Here is a 20,617-nt window from a genome sequence, read left to right on the forward strand (position 1 = left end):
ACATGTTTTTTTACTATATGAAGTTAGAAATTGAGCAAAATATTAGATGTATTATTGGTCTCCAAATCTACCTTGTATTACTGTGTATTTAATACTATAGAGAACTCTTCCAACACAGTAAGACAAACAATACAATTTAAAAATGGGCAACAGGTATGAATAAATTTAGTTACTTCATAAATGAAGATATAAAAATGGTCAGTAAATACATGAAAAGATGTTCAATATCTACAGTCATTTGCGAAATTCAAATTAAAACTACAACTGGATATTTCTACTCATTTCGGATGGGTAAAAAATTAAGGACTTAATGATATCAAATGACGCTAAGGATGCAGAGCAATTACAACTCTCATACATTGCTGTGAAGGAGCTTAAAATAGTACAGGCAGTTTAGAGTACTGTTTTAGCAGTTTCTTTTAAAGTTAAACTTGTACTTACCATATGACCCAGCAATTCCTATTCTAGGTATTTACCCAAGAGAAATGAAAACATACGTCCACAAAAAGATTTGTACCTGAATGTTCATAACTGCTTCATTTATGAACCTCAGCTGGAATTAACTGGTAGATAAACAAATTGTTGTATATTCACACTGGAATAAAAAGGAAAGAGCTACTGATACGTTCAACACCATGACTGAATATCAAAAAACATTCTAAGCAAATGAAGCTAGACAGAAGAATACATACTGTATATCATTTATATGCACTTCTAAAATTTCCTAAAGTAATTTATAATGATTGACATCTACTCAGTGATTGGTGGTGGGGATTGATTGTAAAGGGACACAAGAGAACTTTTTGGGGTGATAGAAATGTTCCGGATCTTATGTATTTATATTGTATTTTAATAAAATTAATTTTAAAAAGTAAATACCAAAACAAATAAACCAAACAAACCCCAAACTTAAAAAGTCAAGCTACAAACTGGGAGAAATATTTGCAAATCATATATCTAATAAAGGGCTTGTATCCAGACCATATAAGAACTTTTACAACTCAGTAGTAAGACAACTTAATTAAAAATTGGGAATTGATTTATTTCACCAAAGAAGGTACACAAATGGCTAATAAGCACATGAAAAGATGCTTAGCATCATTAGTCATTAGGGAAATTAAAATTAAAGACCAGAATGAGATTCTACTGTATATCTATTAGAATGGCTAAAATTAAAAAGAGCGACCATACCTATGTGTTGAAAAACAGTATGGCAGTTTCTTCAAATTTTAAACATACGTGTTTACCTTATGACCCAACAATTCCACTTCTAAGTATTTACCCTAAAGAAAAGAAAGCGTATGTCTATACAAAGACTGGTTATATCAGTGTTATGGCAGCATTATTCATATTAGACAAAAACTGGCAACTATCCAAACTTTCAGTAATTGGTAGATATATAAACAATTTTTTCATATAATGGAATATTATTCTGTTTATTATTCTATTTAAAAGGAACACACTACTGATAGATGCTTCAACATGGATGAACCTCAGACATTTTGCTAAGTGAACAAAGTCAAACATAAGACTATACATACGTATTGTATGATTCCATTTATATGAAATTTCTAGAAAAGGCTAATTTATGGGGATGGAAGAACAGACTAGGGCTCGGGAATGGGATCAGGGATTAAATGTAATTAAGTATGAGGGAATGCTTTAGGGTGGTGAAAGTGTTCTAAAACAGAATTATGGTGAAGGTTGCATAGTTCTCATTTTAATGAAATCAATGTACATGTACAGTTTAAGAGGGAAATTTCATGGTAAAGCTGTTAAAGACAATGAAGCATTTTTGCTTAATATAACAGAGCTAGGGAGAGTTCATAGTCTGGCACTCAAAGTCTGAATTATTATAATAGACGCTTTGAATTTAATTGAATGTTTTGAGTAAATCATCTCAATTAAAAAAATCTTTAGGTATAAGACACTTTACAGAAGGTCATTTAGAGGAACGTCCCTTGGCTATATAGTTAATTCAGTTAAATTTTCTTCTTAATGTTTAATTTGGGTTTCAAATATTTATATATAGTTCTCTTGACATGTGGAAAACATTAATCATACTTATTAGTAATAGTGAGGAGGCTATGAAATAGTGGAGAGGCTATGAAAACTTTTCTTATTTTACTTTAGTAGTATCAAACTCTAAACAGTACTATTCTGTCTCATTCATAAAGCAACTGTGTTAATCTTGTTTTTATCTTGTGATGTAAGAAGAGATTTATTGTTATACTTCACTTTGAATTTGTTAACTTTATGAATGCTGTAGTTCACTTTACAATTTCAGTCAACTGCATTGCTCTATAGTGTGTTATATTTTGCCCCTTCAGGACCTACAGTTCATAAACATCAATTCAGCAGTAATGCTGTAACAGACATTAATTTGGATAACGTTTGCAAGAAAGGAAACACTTTGTTGTGGGATATAGTCCAAGATGATGATGCAGTAAGTTATTTAATAAACCCAAAAGACTACAAAATTACAGCAAAATGCATTCAGTATAAACAGTAACTTTATGTATATACATTTTTTTGTAGGTTAATCTTTCTGAAGGATTAATAAATGAAGCAGAGAAACTTCTCTGTTCCTTAGTATGTTGGTTTACGGATAGACAGATTCGAATGAGATTCATTGAAGGTTGCCTTGAAAATTTAGGAAACAACAGGTAAATAGGAATTTAAAATTTTTTATGCAGTAATCATATTCATAATCAATATTCTTATTGACCAAGATATGGTGGGTTCATAGCATTTAATGTACCGTTATCAACCTATTTTTTTTTAGTAATTGTGGTTTTTATATTAGTTCTAAACTGTTTTCCCCCACAGGGTTTATATGTTATCACACAGTCTTGCTTTTTTCAGCACTTTTCGGCACTCTTGATTAGATCACCTCCAACAGAGACAAAGGAATACTGTCTTATTGATTCTGGGAACATGGTGGTGATTACTCTATTTTCAGATTACAGTTTAAATGTTCTTGAACTGTTATATATAAAGAAAGCTAAATAAGATAAGTGAAGTTAAACTTAAGCTGAAATATAAACATTTTGATAATGGCATTGTTCTTCCATCTGGGTGGATCTTTTGACTTCTGTAGTGCACAAAGAATTAGGTTAGTTGTGTTTTTTTCCTAGTTTGAATTCTGCTATATATTTATATACTTCTTATTGGGGCTCAAATAATTACCACAAGTTTCTTGATTTTCAGTTCTGTTCTATTGATACAGTCTCCAGTTTCCCTTATACTGCTCTGATAATATTGTTCCATTCTCTGATGTGGTGAATTCAGTTATTAATTGAATATATATATTTTTTAATTTATTTTTTTGTTTATGATTTTTGGCTGTGTTGGGTCTTTGTTGCTGCGTGTGGGCTTTCTCTAGTTGCGGCGAGCGGGGGCTACTCTTTGTTGCGGTGCATGGGCTTCTCATTGTGGTGGCTTCTCGTTGCAGAGCATGGGCTCTGTAGTGCGTGGGCTTCAGTAGATGTGGTGCGTGGGCTCAGTAGTTGTGGCTCGTGAGCTCTAGAGTGAAGGCTCAGTAGTTGTGGCGCACAGGCTTAGTTGCTCCGCGGCATGTGGGATCTTCCCGGACCAGGGCTCCAACCCATGTCTCCTGCACTGGCAGGTGGATTCTTAACCAATGTGCCACCAGGGAAGCCCCTAATTGAATATATTATATTAATATTTTCAGCTTACCTCTGCCCAGGCTCAATATAAATGTCTAATTTTATTGAATATTTAACTGCTTCAAAAAATTTTTTTACCTAATTAGAAAAAGTATGTGCAATATTTAATTTTCTTCTTTTGATCTTTAAAGGGCTATAATTGGTACAATCACAATAGAAAAATTGCTTATTCATGCAGGTATAAGAAACTACTAATAGACCCCTGTTAGTGGATCAGTTGCCTCATTTGGCATATATTCTTTAAAAAGAATGCTTTTAATGGGTGAATGATATTTCATCATTTACATAGGTATTATAGAAATTAGTTTTAAAATGTTTTGTCTTTTAAATATTTTTAAAAATATTTATTTATCATTTATTTATTGTGGCTGCTCTGAGTCTTAGTTGTTATGTGCGGGATCTTCATTACAGCACGTGAGATCTTTGTTGCGGCCTGCGGACTCTTAGTTGTGGCATGCAAACTTAGTTGAGACATGCATGCAGGATCTAGTTCCCCAACCAGGGATTGAACCTGGGCCCCCTACATTGGGAACGCGGAGTCTTACCCACTGGGCCACTAGGGAAGTCCCTAAAATGTTAATTGTCTTTTAAAAGTCTTTGTGAAGCTAATGAATACTTTTTTAAGTTGTATCAATTTTTATTCCCCAAAAGTGCATCTGCATATCCTGTGGCCCAGCAGTTGCACTGCTAAGTATGTGCCTTTTAATAATACATCCAGAAGGTCACCAAAAGACACATTCAAGAATGTTCATAAAAGCATTATTCAAAATAACTATTCTTTGTACTGCTATCTAAATGACAAAAAAAGAATAGGAAGGAAAATTAAATTGTGGACTGTTTGTTGAATGAAATAGTATATATATAGTAGTAACAATGAAAGAACTACAACTGCATGGAATAGTGTGGTTGAATCTCACAGACAAAATTTTGAGTGAAAGAAGCCAGATGTAAAAAAGTATATCTCTATTACTCTGTTTATACAGAGTTTAAAAACAGGGAAACTGGGACTTCCCTGGTGGCGCATTGGTTAAGAATCCGCCTGCCAATGCAGGGGACACGGGTTCAAGCCCTGGTCCGGAAGGATCCCACATGCCACAGAGCAACTAAGCCTGTGCGCCACAACTGCTGAGCCTTGCGCTGTAGAGCCCATGAGCCACAACTACTGAAGCCCGCACGCCTAGAGCCAGTGCTCCACTACAAGAGAAGCCACCGCAGTGAGAAGCCCATGCACTGCAATAAAGAGTAGCAGCAACGAAGATGCAATGCAGCCATAAATGAATAAATTAAAAAAGAAAATCAGGAAAACTATTGTATTTAATAGGATAATGGTTACTCTTGGGTTGTTAGTGACTGGAAAGGGGGCATATCCCAAGGCTTCTGGGATGCTGGTAATGATTTCTTTCTTGATGTTGGTGCATGTTACACAGGTATGTTCACCTCCTGATATTTTGAACTGTCACTTAGGTTTATATGTGTTTTTTCATGTATGTTACTTCAATAAAAAGGAAAAAAGCTATGTGAAAGATGAAATATCATGTAGCCTTTAAGAGTCAAATGTTTTCAAAGATTATATAATGATATGGGCGTATACTCATAGGCCCGTTTGTTAAAAAGATTGCAAGCAATATGTGAGACTGTAGAATGGTTATTTCTGGGAGGATTCAGTTAATTTTTTCTTCTTTATGGTTTTCTATTTTCTAATTTTTCCATAATGAGCATATATTTCTCTAAGTAGTGTAGCTTAAAAGAGACGAGAGGGGGCTTCCCTGGTGGCGCAGTGGTTGAGAGTCTGCCTGCCGATGCAGGGGACACGGGTTCGTGCCCAGGTCTGGGAAAATCCCACATGCCGCGGAGCGGCTAGGCCCGTGAGCCATGGCCGCTGAGCCTGCGCGTCCGGAGCCTGTGCTCCGCAACGGGAGAGGCCACAACAGTGAGAGGCCCGCGTACCGCAAAAAAAAAAAAAAAAAAAAAAAAGAGTAAAAGAGACAAAAGGAAAATTCTGTGTATAAAATGGAAAATCATCATTTTGGATTTTTTTAAGCTTTAATTTGTTCACTCCCAAATCACTTGAAGTTGAAGCATTTTTCATTTGTTGGAGGCAGTCCTGTACCTAATCATAGTTACTTAATGGTTTATTGATATATAGTAAACATAACTATTATATTGATGTTAATTTTGGCCTCAAAATTTACTCAGACGGTTGCTGTATGTATTATGCTAGGCCTCTTATTAATTGGTCATATATGCCAGTACTTAGAGCATAGTGGCATTTTTTAGCCTGTGACATATGCAACACATCCAGTGTATACCAGCTGAACTTACTGAAGTTATCATGCAAACTGAAAAATAATTAATTTTTTTAAACATTATTAGTTCCAGTTTCCTGATAAACTAGTGTTTTTTTTAACATCTTTATTGGAGTATAATTGCTTTACAATGTTGTTTTAGTTTCTGCTGTATAACAAAATGAATCAGCTATATTTATACTTTTATCCCCGTATCCCTTCCCTCTTGCACCTCCCTCCCACTCTCCCTATCCCACCCCTCTAGGCAGTCACAAAGCACCAAGCTGATCTCCCTGTGCTATGCAGCTGCTTCCCACTAGCTATTTTACAATTAAACCAGTGGGTTTTAATGGGGGTGATTTTTTTTCTCCCTAGGTAGTATCAGTATCTGGAGATATTTTTGGTTGTCACATTAATGAGTGGAATTGGAGATGTTGCTTTGGGCTAGGGATGCTACTAAACATCCCTCAATGCAGAGGACAGCTTTTCACAACAGAATTGTGTGAAGTGTCAGTATTGATATCAGAGTTTGAGAAATCCTATTCTGAACACAAGAATCCTTTCTCCAAGGATTCCTCTCCCCCTGAGTTTGCCATCACAGTAGGAAAGGAATGTTGCACAAGGGTGTTAATATTAATAGGAAAGCTCTTCCTTATGTTGAAATAAATGGGCCACTGAAATCTTAACTCATTTACCATTTTCCTGACATTTGACCGAAAAAACCCCACAGATGTCTGCTTCTTGATGATGTCAATTTTTTATGTAGTTTACACAGGTTTTATGTTTCTTTTTATTTTCTCTATGTTGACTTTTCTTTTTTTTTTTTGCGGTACGCGGGCCTCTCACTGTTGTGGCCTCTCCCGTTGCGGAGCACAGGCTCCGGACACGCAGGCCCAACGGCCATGGCTCACAGGCCCAGCCGCTCCGCGGCATGTGGGATCCTCCAGGACCGGGGCACGAACCCGCATCCCCTGCATCGGCAGGTGGACTCTCAACCACTGCGCCACCAGGGAAGCCCCCTCTATGTTGACTTTTTAATTTTCCTTCTAGTTCCTCACTTTCCATGGTTTATAGACCTGTCACCAATTTTTGTTTGTTTTTGCTGTTCTATGGTCTTATTACAGTTTATTTCACAAAATGAACTTAGCTTTCTTTTGAACAGTAATATGGGCTCATTACTTCTTGGGAAGCATAGAGATCTGAAAAAGGAAAAGTCTCCCATAAATCACCCATAATTCTGCCATTTATACGGAACCCACTGTTAACACTTTAAAACACTTTTTAAAGTTTTTAAAGTGTTTACACTTTAAAACACTTTAAACATGCAGCATGTGCCTTATGCACATTTAGCCTTAGGCAGATTGTTTTATAAGGCATATAACATTTCAGCAGTGCAGGAGGTTTAAAGTTACACACGGAAACACATAGTAGACTGGTTTGCAGAATGTTGTCATAAAGTGAGAGCATGAGGTAGACAGTAGCTCCCACAATGAAAAATCCATTACTTTTCAGCTTGGTATTTGTTACTTTGGGTGAGTGAGATAAGACTGCTGTCTAGTGAGTAGGGCGGAAGTAGGAGTTGGGTTGTAATCAGCCCCTTTGGTGTTTTATGTTTACTAGAAGGCAGGTAGCTTCACATGCAGGTTCACATCCTGGGCTAGGTACCTCCTGAAATTCTGTGGCTTCTTGAGAATTGATTTGAGACTCTGTCTGGGAACCTATCCAGTGTGCTATTTTTTTGCCATTCTTTATGCAGTAGGTAGTTTAACCCACGTGTGAAATTTTTTGCCTTTGAATACAAAAGTAAAAATGGTCACGAGTCAGGGATTCTGTTTACATAAATAAAGGTTCGTATAATTAAGAAATGCATGGTACTATGTACTTTTTTTTGGTTTTGTTTTCTCTCTGTAAAGACTATATTATATACAGCATTTTTTGTCAACTCTTGGTATATACTATAGTTTAAAATGACTGAGGGACTTCCCTTGTGGTCCAGTGGCTAAGACTCCATGCTCCCAATGCAGGGGGCCTGGGTTCGATCCCTGGTCAGGGAACTAGATCCCACATGCCGCAACTAAGAGTTTGCCTGCTGCAGCTAAAAGATCTGGCATGCTGCAACTAAAAAGATCCTGCACGCAGCAACAAAGATCCTGTGTGCCACAACTAAAACCCGACGCAGCCAAATAAGTAAATATTTTAAAATTAATTAATTAATTAATTAATTAGTTGACAGCATTTTGTAGAACACACCAGTCTTCTTCAAATATGGAGTGTAGGATTAGGAAAAAATCGTCCAAATGTAACTTTAACTGTGAAGACTACTACCAAATGTGTTCATTCTACTAAAGCAATATAAAGTTACATTGGTAATTCTTAGAGTCACATCACACTATTGTATAGTAATAAGCTTCAGCAAAGGTTGCAACAAAACCTTTGTATCAAGCAAAGGGCAGTCTAAGGTAGTAATAGCATTTTTCTTGAGTCTGAAATTAGTGTAGTGATCCCTTTGTATCTTTGGGGGATTGGTTCCAGGATCCCCCTGCAGATACCAAAATCTTCAGGTGCTCAAGTCCTTTATATAAAATAGAGTAGGACAGTTAGCTCTGTATCCACGGATGAGGAACCTGCATATGGGCTGACTGTATCTTGTTACTCTGGACCATTGAACCTTTTCATCTTAAACATATTGTTGCCTAGGGTTGTGTGGTTTGGTATTTGAAATTTTCACTCTTGGAAGAATTTGTGAATGTAAGTTTGAATATAACAGTAATTTTGATGTTTTTCATAAGCATATCAGCAGTCAAAACTATTTGGGCAAAAAAGTTGATAAGTCAGGGTGTAGTATCTCATAGTTGTTGTAGGAGAAGTGCTATGACATTATTTCTTTTATTTTAAAAAAATTAAATTTTTTATTGGGTGTAGTTGATTTACAGTGTTGTGTTAGTTTCTGCTGTACAGCATGATATAATTTTACTTGGAATAAGTTGGTATATGTGATCTTGTGAAGTTTCCTTTAATATTGGAATATAAATTATTATAGTCAGCAAACAAATACATGATCTTACCCTGTTTGTAAATATTTTACTAATTTTCATTCTGTAATCAGTACTTTATATCATTTTTCCTTTCAAATTTATGAGTTTAAATAAAGTGTTCCAGAGTTTCAGGATCACTTTGATTCTGGATTTGGTCATTTCTTATATTCTTAAATTTATGGCACTTAAAATATGTCTCTTCACCGTTCTTTGAAATCTTTTTTTTTTTTTTTGCGGTACACGGGCCTGTCACTGTTGTGGCCTCTCCTGTTGCGGAGCACAGGCTCCGGACACGCAGGCCCAGCGGCCATGGCTCACAGGTCCAACCGCTTCGCGGCATGTGGAATCTTCCTGGACTGGGGCACGAACCCATGTCCCCTGCATCGGCAGGCAGACTCTCAACCACTGCGCCACCAGGGAAGCCCCTGAAATCTTTTTTTGAGGAGAAAAATTTGGCGTTTTTCTGAATCTTTGGAAAAACTTAAACTGTTTTAGTCACGTAAGATGTAATTATTAATAATTCAGTGTTTTTATTATAAATTATGGAGAAAAGCATTCCCCTTAGGTAGGAGTAGAGGTAAGACGAGTCCCATTTCTACAATCCTATTTTGGATTCTTTTACATGAACCACATCATTATTCACTCAACTCAACCAATACCTGCTCAATGCCTGGCATCCTATTCTCTAATGTCAAGCATCATGTGCTTGCTTCTACATTACATTTTATAAAATGAAAACATGTTTATTGTAGAAAATTTGGAAAGTAAATTTAAACAGTCTAGACTTAACACCATTGACTGCAAAAAAGGTAATAAGATTTTCAGAAAATATACAACTGCTGCACACTATAAGACTTGCTTTAGTGAGATATGGTATCTCTAGTCTTTGTTTCTTTGTATTTTAAAAGTATTGTTGAAATTACACTAGGTAAACAATTTTGGAATTTGCTTTTGTGATTTTAGGTGAAATTTTTCTGTCCTTTGTGATATCTCATTGATTTTATGCTTTTAAAGTCAAATTAATATATATATATATATATATATATATATATATATTCATTCCAGTTTTTTATGTCTTAATTTTTAGGAAAAACTCTGCTAATGTTTCTGAAACTTTGACAAAGGAGTTTAGATAAATAATCTAAAATTGAAATTGATTTCCCCTGATCTATCTTGGTCTATCTTCCCAAGCACCACTTCTGTGCGACTTGTTGAAAAATATTAAATAATATTTAAAAGTATACTAAAAATTTAAATGTTTTTGAATATTTAAAGAATATTTACTTTGCAGTTACTGGATATCAGGCATTTACTGTCTTCGTTGCTTCACTATATACTTATTATTATCATTGGCCACAGTGTGCAGCGTGTGGAACTTCTCCCACCAGGATCAAACCCGTGCCCCCTGAAGTGGAAGCACGGAGTGTTAACCACTGGACCACAGGGGAAGTCCACTATACACTCTTTAATCTATACTAATGTTGTTTTGATCCTTTGACATACTTCTAACATGCTGTTTCTTTTATCTTCCAGTAGTATTTTTTCTGTCCTTTTCCTTCATAACTGTAATATAGCATTTTACACTGTTGGTCTTCCTCCTTCCTTGAAAATCTTGCCTTTAAGTTGTTTGCTGGTTTGTTATTTAAGGAAATATATACTCAGCATGCACCATATGCAGGGATTTTTAGTGAATAAGACACTCTTCGCTCACATCAAGCACATTCTAGTGGTAGACATATTAAATAAAGGAATATTCATTACGTGATGATGACTGAAGGAAAATTGGGAAGGAGTCAAGAATAATAGAGGTTCGCAGAGCAATGGAAAGGTGATATTTAATATAGAGTTGTCAGGGTCATCCATTCTGTTGACAGTTGAGGAAACCTTAATAAAGTGAGGGAAGGAGTCCTTCAGGTAGCTATTTAGGTAAAGCGCATTCCACGCAGAGGCAATAGAAAAGCCCTGAGGCGGGAATGTGCTCGTGTGTTTTGAAGGAATAGCAAAAAGGGAGATGGGGGGCCTTCCCTGGTGGCGCAGTGGTTGAGAGTCCGCTTGCCAATGCAAGGGACATGGGTTCGTGCTCCGGTCTGGGAAGATCCCACATGCCGCGGAGCGACTGGGCCCGTGAGCCATGGCCGCTGAGCCTGCGTGTCCGGAGCCTGTGCTCCGCAACGGGAGAGGCCACAACAGTGAGAGGCCCACATATCGCCAAAAAAAAAAAAAAAAAAAGGAAGATGGGAAGGAAAATAGGTTAGACGGATAGAAGGAATGGGGACAGATCAGACAAGGCTTTGTAGTCAAATTTAAGTACTTTGGATTTTATTCAGAAACAAAGTTTTGTAGTTTCTCCTACTCAGCATTCGCCACTGTTTTCCTCCCACTCGGAAGTGTAGTCCTGTATTCGAATATACCTGGTACTCTTAAAAAGAGTAGGCATTTTTGAGGACTTATTTGTACTCCATACTTGTGGGTAGGGTGCCAACTTTTTCTCTTTGTAAAAATTCTTTCATGAAGCAATATTGGCTCCTAAGCTTAAAAATAAAAGAAATTCAGTAACTTTATTAGAGTGTGTCCTGCTTCTTTCAAGGCTCATGCAGGCAACCTTCTTGCCTACTAGGACTTCTGGGATTTGCATGTCAATATGTTCCCTGTACCCCCTTTTCTTCCAGAAGATAGACATGCTCAGATCTTGAGGTTTTAGAATGATTTCCTATTGCCTTTTGGCCCATTTATACTTGAGGTATGTGGTGTGCTTCTATTATTAGCATGCTCATAACGCAGTGATTCTCAATTTAGATGGAGATGATATTAAGTGAGAATTAGGGAGAAAGTGATAATTTATATAGTTTGAAAAATGTTCTCTACATTTATTGTTTGTAGTCCACAAACCAACAGTTGAGTATCACTTGTGAGCTTGTTAGAAATGCAATCCTGAACCTACCCCAGACCTACTGAATCAGAATTTGCATTTTTAAAAAATCCCCCCAGCTGGATCAAGTGCACACTAAACTTTGAGAAGCCCTGCTCTAGATAATTTACCCAAGCTGCTGCTTCCTGTTTTCCTTGATTAAATCCTCAGAAGCACCTATGACTCGTTAAAGAATACTGTCATTAAAAAAATTTATATTTAAATGCCCTTCACTTGCTTTTATACTCAGATATTTATATGGTGTATTTTACTTTAAAAGTCTTGGATTGGTTTTTTAAAACTTGGATTTCTTGCCCCAGTGTATAATAAGCTGATACTTAAGGAAAAAATTTTGTGTTTGCATAGAAATGTATGTGAAGTTCATTAACTCTTTTTGCATTTAAGATTTTAAATAGCTGAATTTCTGTTAAGATCTAGAATTGTTGATACTATTTAAAATTATTTTATTCTATAAATACCTGTTTTTGCTGTTTCAGATCAGTAGTAATTTCACTTCGTCTTCTTCCAAAACTGTTTGGTACTTTTCAGCAGTTTGGGAGCAGTTATGATACACATTGGATTACAATGTAAGTAAATAAAAGAAACAGAAGTATTCATTTTAAAGATTTTTTTCCCAGTCATAATTATCAAACAAGGTTTTGAGTAACTTACTAGCTTTTATTCTGCACCAGGAAAATTTGAATTTTGTGTAATTCAAATGTTTGCTTAGATTTCTGAGTGCTGTCTCTGCCACTTAGCCCCATGGAGATTATGTATATCTCTGTCACCAGGAAGTCTGACCTTTGTACTCATTGTAGTTTGAGAAAAATATTGTAGCAAATAATGTGTTAATTTTAAGATAAAGATTTTTAGTGTATCTGACCATGGCAAAGGACTCCTGAAGAAGATCCACACATTAAACACTCTAAGGTGCCTTTAATTTTTCCCATTACTAGGAGTTGGTTCTAGACATTACATCACCTTAGGGATAATTTTGACACCACCCTATTACTCCTTTACATATATAGAGAACTTATGATTAATGTTAAAGAATTCTTTCAAGGATAGTACTTTGATGTGATATTGATCTAATGTTTAAGAATATTCTAGAGAAAGTTGGCTATCACATGCACTTCATTAACCTCTAAGAATGTATTATTTGCTTTATTCAAAATAGACTTTTTGGAGAGATTTCAGAGACTTTAAATTTTAGGAAAAATTAGACCTGTTGAAGGATTTATTTGTGAGGTCAAGTAGGATGGAGTTTTATCTAATTCCTCCTCAAATCTAAGATTAGTTAGTAGGAATACTTGCTTTCAAACTGAATATGATTTTTAAAATTCTTAGAAGTCTGTACTATAGTTCTAAATAAGATGAAGTTAGTTCTTCTGAGTTATAGCCCTTGCTGGTTTTTTTTCTTTTAATAGGGGATCTGTTTAACCTGAACCTCTATTACTGTTTCTTAAATTTTTTTTGTTGTTGTTGTTGTTTTTGCGATACGCGGGCCTCTCACTGTCGCGGCCTCTCCCGTTGCAGAGCACAGGCTCCGGACGTGCAGGCACAGCGGCCGTGGCTCATGGGCCTAGCCGCTCCGCGGCATGTGGGATCTTCCCAGACCGGGGCATGAACCCGTGTCCCCTGCATCGGCAGGTGGACTCTCAACCACTGCGCCACCAGGGAAGCCCTATTACTGTTTTTTAAGAATCATCTTAGAAAGTCTCTTTCTTTGGTTACTATTTCAGGGTGACCCTAGTGACAATTCTATTTGTGAGTGCAAGGAAGTTCTTTGAGATACTAAACAGAGGAGTAGAGGAAAGCATTTAGCATCCTTTAAGTACAAGAGTACCATGAGTTTTATTTCATTGACTCTCTTCCCATGGTTTTTAAATGGCTGAATTACAAAATTCAGAAGTATTAAAGTGATTCACTTGTAGCTTACCTGGGCAAGTTGGTATTATAGTCATGTGAGGAGGTTTGAATTAAGGAGTAACAAAAGATAACATTCTTATAGAAGTGCAAAGCTGCGAATATTCAGTTACTTATCAAGTATACCTGAACTTAAGTATATTGAGTTGAAACCCTTTTAGCTTGGTCCTTAAGTTAAATATAAATAAGCTCAGTTAATGCCAACATGAGACTGGTATCCTAAATCTTATCAAGTAGATCACTTAAAAGAACTGAGCTCTTATGATCAGTTGGCATCAATAACAACAAAAACTTCCACTTGGTGTGAACCTATTATGTGCAGTAACACTCAGCATTTGGTACATACTGTCTCTTAAACTCTTACGGCCCGTATTTTAAAATTGGAAATTATCTCTGATCATCTTAGTAAATCTTCAGGTAACCAGCAAACAGACTGGCGAGTGATTGGCAATGCAAGAGTAACTTATTTGGAAAAGAAGGCTATAGCAAAAACATGATGTAAATTATATTTGAAGTTTTGGAATTTCAGTACTTCTACATGTTAGTAGTTATATTGCTAATAATTATTGTGTGAGATAGATTATGTTAGTTATGGACCCTGCTCTCTCTAATTGTATTTATCACTATTTCTTTTTTCTTCTATTGTTTCTAGTTTACTTTAATATGTGAATATTTATTTGATTAAAATAAGTTATTTTAAAAAATAAGCAGTTATTGACAGTAGAAAAAAACAAACTGATTGGTTCATTTAGTTTATATTATACGTGTTCTGTATGCCACGCACTGTGCTAAATAATGACCAAGGTACACAGTCCATCCTTAACATGGACTGTATTGTACAGTTTTTTAATATTAACTCATATTAGTCATTTATAATTAGCATTCTGCCAGACATTTTATCCCCTTCACAGAGATTGAGTATTTTGAGATTAAAACACAGTGGTGGGCTTCCCTGGTGGCGCAGTGGTTGAGAGTCCGCCTGCCGATGCAGGGGACACGGGTTCTTGCCCCGGTCCTGGAAGATCCCACATGCTGCGGAGCGGCTAGGCCCGTAAGCCATGGCTGCTGAGCCTGCGCGTCCGGAGCCTGTGCTCCGCAACGGGAGAGGCCGCAACAGTGAGAGGCCCGCCTACCGCAAAAAAACAAAAACAAAAACACGGTGGTGCTTTAACTTCATAAAAATTAAGGTGCACTGCTTTATATCTTTTCACAATTCAAATATAAACAGAACTTGTAAGTTTTTGATAATTGATAGATTTTGCTTTTGAAAATGTTTTACATAGAAGTTTTTTTCCTGTTCTAGAATAGATTTATTCTCTTACCCTGTGCCTCTAAAACTATTTCTTCTTTCAATTGGTCCAGGTGGGCAGAAAAAGAACTGAACATGATGAAGCTTTTCTTTGATAATTTGGTATACTATATTCAAGCTGTAAGAGAAGGAAGACAAAAACATGCGCTGTAAGTATACCTTAACTATGTAAGTTACATGTAAGTGTTGATTGTCTTTCCTGTGAAAGGTAATTTTCCAGTATTCCTACTCCTACTCCTTTTCTTTCATATAATAAATAAATGTAATGAACATTTTAGTTATGAAATTTTTAAGAGAAAGTTTCTTTTTTGTTTTTTTTTTTGTTTTTTTCTTGTACACGGGGCTCCGGACGTGCAGGCTTAGCAGCCATGGCTCACGGGCCCAGCCGCTCTGTGGCATGTGGGATCTTCCCAGACCAGGGCAAGAACCCGTGTCCCCTGCATCGTCAGGCGGACTCTCAACCACTGTGCTACCAGGGAAGCCCGAAAGTTTCTTTTTTAAGTTGAATTCTATAAGGTTATTTTTATAATTCTTAACCTTAGGAAAATGTAGGTTATATAACTTTGGGGGTTGATTAATCTTCACTGTTGAGTTCTGTTCATAAGTCAGTGTTTTCAGGAATCAAAAGTAAATGTTTTTTTCAGAAATCACCAGTATCCTTGTATTAATGTATTAGGGCATTGATTCTAAAACTTATAAATATTTACTTCTGAACAAGTATATTTATCATAGAGTTAATTTAAAACATTTTCTTTTATTATTATAATTGAATACTAGTATTAGAAAGTTTAGGACATGTGAAAACGTTAAGAATTGTGATGTTATAGCTGGTTAATATTTCATCATTAAAATATCTGGATATATTGAAGTGAGTTTGGATAAGAATTGGTAGAAGTTGGGGTGTTAGTGGTATAGCTGTGTTTAAAGCTTCTTATAGGGAGATGCCTGCCTAGAAGGAAGCTTGGAGAATTCAGAAAGTTTTTGTTTGTAAGTCAGTTGGTGGAAACTAATGGTCAAGTCTAGGAAACCAGCTAAGTGTCAGTATCAGCATGTCAGTAAATAAGAGAAGTAGGCACAGTATTTATTGAGAAAATATCCGCATAGAAAACTTTCATGTAGATCAGAATTGATCAGATTGTAGAAGTGTTCAGAAAAGCCATAGGCCTTTGGGCTTCCCTGGTGGTGCAGTGGTTGAGAGTCCGCCTGCTGATGCAGGGGACACGGGTTCGTGCCCCGGTCCTGGAGGATCCCACATGCCGCGGAGCGGCTGGGCCCGTGAGCCATGGCCGTTGAGCCTGCGCGTCCGGAGCCTGGGCTCCACAACGGGAGAGGCCACAGCAGTGAGAGGCCCGCGTCCCGCAAAAAAAAAAAAAAGCCATAGGCCTTTAAAGCATACTTATTCACCTCCAAAAATGAAATCATATTTTCCCCCGACAAATCAGTTCTTTCTCCAGATTACTCTACCCTTCAGTGTACCACCCTCCTCCTAGTCACCTAAAACTTAGAGACTTGGGGCTCTTTTCATATACTTTTATTTCCAAACATGAATAATGATGTTAGTGGTGATAAAAATAGCCAGTATTTGTTGATGCTTACTATGTGCCAGATACCTTTTAAGTATTATTAACTTCAAGATACACAACTTATTTGAAGTAGGAATTCTCATTTTAAAAATGAGAATGTATAAGCTATGAGGTAATAAATAATTTGCCCAAGGTCACAGTTATAAATTTTTATAAATTTATAGATTTTATAAGTAGTGGAGCTAGAATTTCTATAATTCATTTTATAAACCCTCATTTTATTAATAGTCAAGCAGTCTGTTTTCTGTAATTCATATTCTTGAGTGCCACATTATACTGTCATTAATCTCTAGTTATCTTAAGGCTAAAATATATCCCATGTTTTTTTTTCACAAGTTGACATTCCCACAAACACTGTTCCAGTTCTTTAACCAACATTTGGATCAGTTTTCTTCCCTCAGCCTCCCCCATGCTTGTTAATTCCTTATCCTTATTAAATGAGGAAGGCATTAATGATATTGGTAGAAAGCACATGGGCTTGAGAATCATACAGACCTGCATTTAGGTTATGAATCTATTGTTTTGACCTTATTTCAGTTACTTACCACTCTAATAAATCCCCATTATTTACCTCATGAGTTTTTTCCTGTTTTTATTTTTTTAATTAATTAATTAATTTATTTTTGGCTGTGTTGGGTCTTCGTTGTTGTGCGCAGGCTTTCTCTAGTTGCAGTGAATGGGGGCTACTCTTCCTTGCGGTGTGCAGGCTTCTCATTGCGGTGGCTTCTCTTGTTGCGGAGGACGGGCTCTAGGTGCATGGGCTTCATTAGTTTTGGCACGTGGGCTCAGTAGTTGTGGCTCATGGGCTCCAGAGTGCAGGCTCAGTAGTTGTGGCGCACGGGCTTAGTTGCTCCGGGGCATGTGGGATCTTCCCAGACCAGGGCTCGAACCCGTGTCCCTTGCATTGGCAGGTGGGTTCTTAACCACTGAGCCACCAGGGAAGCCCCCCTCATGAGTTTTTTTAAGAATTAAATGCAATAATTTAGTAAGCTGTATCTGGCACATAGTAGGTTATGTATAAATTGTAGTTACTTGGCTAAAACAAACTATGGTATAAAATAAACAAGAAACTTGCCTCCTACCCCCATTTAGATTGTCTACTGCATAAAAAATAAATTCTACTTTATTCAGTCTAGTATTCTGGGCTCTCAAAAATCTAAACTCAACAACTTTTCCTGTTTTATTGTTCAGTGATTTTTTTAGACATTCTATTCTTCACGCCTGTCAAATTATTTCTGATATGTTTCCTTAAATTTACTCTGTTCCACAGCTTGGCTTACAAAGTTACCTCTATACAAGATGCATTCTTTTTAAATCCTTTTAAAATTCTAAGTGTTCTTCAGAGTCTCTTCTTTAATTATTCTTCTTCAAGCAGTGATGAGGATTAAAGCCTTCTGATTCTGTATCTCCATACATTCTCTATAAAAACCTTAAGATCAACAAGGAACAGGAATAAAACCACACTGACCAGCATTATTAGGAGGCAGAATTCAAATTACATGTCAACAGAGAAATAAACACTTAAGTTGCAAAAAAGCTCCCACCAGAGTCACAGCCTGTGGGCTTGAAGAGCAGGGATGGGAACTTAAGAGAGGAGCATGGAAGACATAGATGAGTCATGCTCAAAAAGAGAAAGTCCAACATTCAGTGCCAAAAAATATACACAGATCTGAGACTTGGTTGTTGACAGCATCGACAACAGGGAAGTTGCTCACTTTGTTAGTGAAGGCAGACAGGCAGAGCCTCACAGAAGCATTCCTTCTTTTTTTTTAATTTAAAGAAGCATTGTTTCTGTGGTGGAAAAAATGTGGTGCTCTTTGGAGATGAGTTTTATACTTTTCTAGGGTACACCAGAGTATCCTTCCAGTCCTCCAGTCTGCCTTGTTTCCTGATATTTTAGGAGAATAAAATCTTAGAACAGAGAGCTGTCCAGACTATTTTGTTATAATTCCCTTGATTCTTCAGGCTAAAAACAGAGTTGTACATTTGCTGCTCTTTGTTAAAGCATACTGATTTCATGAGTTTGTGGCACATTACTTTGCATTCGTTCCGTGGCGATTATAATAGTAGGCAAGTTCTAAGATTTTCACGTAGGACAAAAAGATTCTTGTGGCTTAAAGATAACATTTCATTTCATAAATGGACGTGTTACATATTTCTTGAATCCAGTTGCCGCTAGAGAAAATTCTGTGTTAACATTGAGACTATCAAGTGAAAGATTTTTTTTAAGGTGTCAGTTTGTCACTAAAGTTTCATGCCCGTGGGGAGATTATTTTTGTCCTATATTTTCTGTAATGTCAGGAGCCATGGACAAGCCCATGAGAGTTTATTAGTATTGATAACACTTTTGATTTGCATCCCAAGAAATTTCCTGGTTGGTGATTTCAGCAACCAATGGGATCCTGACAGAGCAGGCGGAGTCCTTTGAAGTGTGCAGCCAATGGTACTACTGTGGAAGCCGAAGAAGGGAGGACAAAGGGACTGGATCCATGCCTTCGAGGGTTATAGGTCCCTTACTCTGAGATGCAAGTATAGGGGAAGGAAGTATTCAGGAAATAAAGGCACTTTGTAAAGGACAAGAAGACATCATTCCCCTTTTATGTCTGTGACCAACGTTCCCGATACTCAGGGCATATGATATATGATAGATCTCATGTTTGAACCTGTACTCCAAGGTCTCTGCTACAAAAATCTCTGTCCTTTTAGTAAAAGGATGAAAACTATTAAGAGCAGGCCTTGAATTTTATCTGAATAGTGTTCTAGTTTGTGAGTTCCACCCCCCACCCCCCACCCCCAGTTCCCAGCCACCTTGCCGTAAGTACTTTCATCTTCATGAAGGGCACTGCAACAGTGACGAAGCAAAAGTTCATCTTTTCCAACGTTAACATGAGACAGTAAAGAGAAGCAAAGATATATCCAGCAAACTCAACCTTTAGGAAGCCTTAACTTAAAACTTCAATGACGAATCTAGTGTAATTTTTGAAACCAGCTAACTTTAGGAAGCTTTTAGAATTTTACACTTAACTTAAAGATGTTAAGAAATTGATTTAAGAGGCTCTATGACTCTCTGCAAGTTGAGATATAGATCATGGCCCAGACTGGCTGCTGCTTTTTGTTGGCAAGGTAATTTGGGCAGTTCCTCCACAGCCAGCCTTTTGATTTGTAACATAGAGATAAGAACTCATGATTGATTTAGTCTCATTGATTGGGTACTCAGGTGCTTGTGGGAACTAGAATATTGTGATACCACAGTCACAGTTCAATATGCAGTTCATGGAGTTGCTAAAGGAATCCTAAAATGCAAACCTGATCATTACTACCTTTTTTTCCCCAACACCCTTCAGTGACTTCCTTATGTTCCCAGAACAGTATCAAACTCCTCTGACATTCATGCTGGCCGTGATTTGGCCCCTGCTTACCTCTTTAGACCCATCTCCTACCCTTCTTCCACCACAGACCAACACTTGCTTCTTAAAATGCTGTTCCTATAAACTGAATTCCCAGAGAACCATGTGAAATCACCTACTTAACAAGCTTTCAGAGCAACTCTTAAATTATCCATTGAATTTTGTACACATGAATTACAATTACTTAGATTTGAAATAACATTCAGAAATGCTCATTTTGTATCCACTGTTTTATGAATTAGACTTATGGAAATGATATTTTATTAACATTTCTTGTTAAAGGAATATAGTATTATCCCTGGAGGGACAATGATAATGAAACATGCAATTTCTAGATAGAAATGTTTTTTATTAGCTATTCTAATTTATGTACATATTGCATAATTTTAAATTTATTTATTTATTTTATTTCTTTTTGGCTGTGTTGGGTCTTCGTTGCGGTGCGCAGGCTTCTAATTGCGGCGGCTTCTCTTGT

At 36.8% G+C, this 20,617-nt stretch overlaps 1 protein-coding gene across 8 annotated transcripts in view; it reads left to right on the plus strand.

Annotated features, from left to right (window-relative positions):
- Positions 1–20,617, plus strand: part of USP34 (ubiquitin specific peptidase 34) — a 239,150-nt gene that overhangs the window by 111,817 nt on the left and 106,716 nt on the right. For all 8 annotated transcript variants that reach the window (XM_004280652.4, XM_033407232.2, XM_033407234.2 and 5 more), the window contains 4 exons: positions 2,331–2,446; positions 2,539–2,666; positions 12,415–12,504; positions 15,206–15,301. In XM_004280652.4, the coding sequence (XP_004280700.1) occupies positions 2,331–2,446; positions 2,539–2,666; positions 12,415–12,504; positions 15,206–15,301 (430 nt within the window). The remainder of the gene's footprint in view (positions 1–2,330; positions 2,447–2,538; positions 2,667–12,414; positions 12,505–15,205; positions 15,302–20,617) is intronic.

Source organism: Orcinus orca, chromosome 13 (genome assembly GCF_937001465.1).
Source record: "Orcinus orca chromosome 13, mOrcOrc1.1, whole genome shotgun sequence".
NCBI lineage: Eukaryota > Metazoa > Chordata > Mammalia > Artiodactyla > Delphinidae > Orcinus > Orcinus orca.